Genomic DNA, 2,483 nt, shown 5'->3' on the forward strand with positions numbered 1-2,483 from the left:
CTCCCTCTTACCTTATAGCCTAGAACCACATAAACCGTCATACAGTAGGTTGAGAATAGGGTTAGCGAAGAAATTCCAATCCAACTTTTTGCCATTACGTATGTACTTGCATTCTGGAAAAAAAAAACAGAATCTCAGAACCTCAGAATTCTCTTTCAGACAATTTCAAACAGTTTCAGAGAGGTCCAGACCATTTCTGACAGCTTCAAACAATATCAAACAGTTCCTAATAGTTTCAGACAACCCTAAAATCTTGAAATCCCAGATTCCTCACCATATACTGTCCCGTCAAACACGGAACAATATCTGAATTAACATGATAGACTTCTTCAAACGCCGGCCGAATCATATCGCGAATCTCATCATTCGGCGCTAGGCAAAATTCACAAATCCATGTCCAAGACACTCCGTGAAACGTGAAATATGCCAAAATTACAAAAATTCCCAACGGCTCAAAGACTCTGTTCACATAGTCTGGGCTGAAAACTTTTCTGGATTTTGTGAAAAAAAAAGATCCAAAATCAAGTTTTAGAGACTCACCTAAAAAGAACCAGATACCGATAAACAAAGTGAATGATCAAAATTGCGTAGCTTAGAGAAATGAAGCAGCATCTTGAGGATACACCATGTTGTCCATTCATGTAGTTATCGAAAAATGGACCATCTGTGATGAAAGTGACAAAACCGTAGCCTGTGTTGATGACGGCCTGGAAAAAATGGGTGTATCTTGAAAACCAGAAGTCATATATATTTTTAGTTAACTAAATAAATGTAAAGAATGAAATTTTACATAATTTGTCAGTTGAGCATTTTTTGATATCATTTTTATCAGATGAGTTATAAGCGCTTAAAGGTAGCTGTCCCTCTTTTTCCCTTCCCCCTCCCCACCCGAACCGTTCACTTTAAGCTCTATTATCTCGATTCCTGTGAAAGGTATGACAAAATTGTCAGCTGATAAAATAATGTTGATAATATGATTAAAACTTTATCAGATGAAATTTTTCGGATATCTCCCATGGGAACTGAGATAATTGAGCTCAAAGTTGATCAAACTTACGATAGGTGTCAAAAGCTCGGCAACCGAATAAGCAACATCGAAACAGGCGAAAAAAATCAAAAGATATCGATATTTTCCCATTTGAGATTTGGATTTTTTCAGCACCAAATAAATGAAAATTGGGTTTATAAGAAAGCTGAAAATGCCAAAAAGTTTGGGAATATGGTAGTGGTACCAGTTGACGTAGATCATTTTCTCTATTCTGGAAATGATGTTGGATGGGATTTTATAGGAAAAAGGAATTGTAGGCTCCGCCCATTACCTGGAAATTTTCATGAAAAATATCATTACTCATTTCTCGAGAGAAGTACAAATTTCGAAAATTTTCTAGTCTTGTGGGTTATTGTTATCAAGAAATCGAATTTTTCGTTCTCAGAATCATAAAATCGCAGGATCCCTTTAATCTCGGAATGCTTCAGAATCGATAATGGACCTTCAGAATCCTTCAGAACAGTTTAGAAGTCCTCAGAATTCTTCCGAGGCGTTCAGAATCCTTCAGAATCCTTCAGAATCCTTCAGAATCCTTCAGAATCCTTCAGAATCCTTCAGAATCCTTCAGAATCCTTCAGAATCCTTCAGAATCCTTCAGAATCCTACAGAATCTTTCAGAAGCCAGCAGAATTATTCAAATTTCTTCAGAATCTTTTAGATTTCTTTAGAGGCCTTCACAAATTTTTAGAAACGTTTCGAATACTTCAGATCTTTAAAACCGTTCAGATGCTTTCAGAATCCTTTACAGGTCTTTCGAATCCTTCGGAGGCATTCAGAGCTCTTCAAAGTCTTTCGACTGTGTTTAGGATCGTTCATAATCGAAGGGTCCCTTGACTTTCAAATTTGAGCCAGGTCATCACGGTAGGGTTTCCTCCGGGTGGGTAGCGGGTGGCCCGCATCTTCACCCGCCCAAATGGAAAGCCTACATCACGGTTCCTGTCAAAGATATAAGAACATTGTCAACTGATAAAATCTTTATCATATTATCCCAAACATTTTATTACACAGTTGACAGATTTTTGATATAAGAAGGAGCGATTTTCAAAATTTTCAATTTTCATCCCAAATCACTTCAATTTCCAAAATTTCTGTGAAGTTTCAGTAATTTCGCATTTTCTTTGTGGAGCGAAAAAAATGTTCAAATTTACATAAAAAAACGATAAAGCGTTTTCGACTAGTATTTCCTGTACTTGCAATAGAATTTTTTCGATACACAAATATATATTTATTCGGTGATAAAAAAGAACACTTGATGCACAGAAATTGAAGGCTTCGAATTCTGGGAATTTGGAAATTTTACGTGATTCACAGGAATTGAACGTTGCAATTTCTGGGATTTTTCACAGAACTCGAACGGTTCGAGTTCTGGGATTTTGGAAATTCACGTGATTCACAGAACTCGAAGCTTTCAATTTCTGGGATTCTGGAAAAGCAT

At 36.6% G+C, this 2,483-nt stretch overlaps 1 protein-coding gene across 1 annotated transcript in view; it reads right to left on the bottom strand.

Moving 5' to 3' along the window:
* CBG22407 overlaps positions 1-1,249 on the bottom strand; it is a gene marked incomplete at both ends in the record, with an annotated part of 1,769 nt that extends 520 nt beyond the window's left edge. Inside the window, 4 exons of the mRNA XM_002635628.1 lie at positions 12-113; positions 275-479; positions 541-707; positions 1,058-1,249. Of these exons, the coding sequence (XP_002635674.1) occupies positions 12-113; positions 275-479; positions 541-707; positions 1,058-1,249 (666 nt within the window). The remainder of the gene's footprint in view (positions 1-11; positions 114-274; positions 480-540; positions 708-1,057) is intronic.
* Positions 1,250-2,483: the final 1,234 nt, after the last annotated feature.

Source organism: Caenorhabditis briggsae (genome assembly GCF_000004555.2).
Source record: "Caenorhabditis briggsae complete genome, chrV, whole genome shotgun sequence".
In the NCBI taxonomy this organism is placed as follows: Eukaryota; Metazoa; Nematoda; class Chromadorea; order Rhabditida; family Rhabditidae; genus Caenorhabditis; species Caenorhabditis briggsae.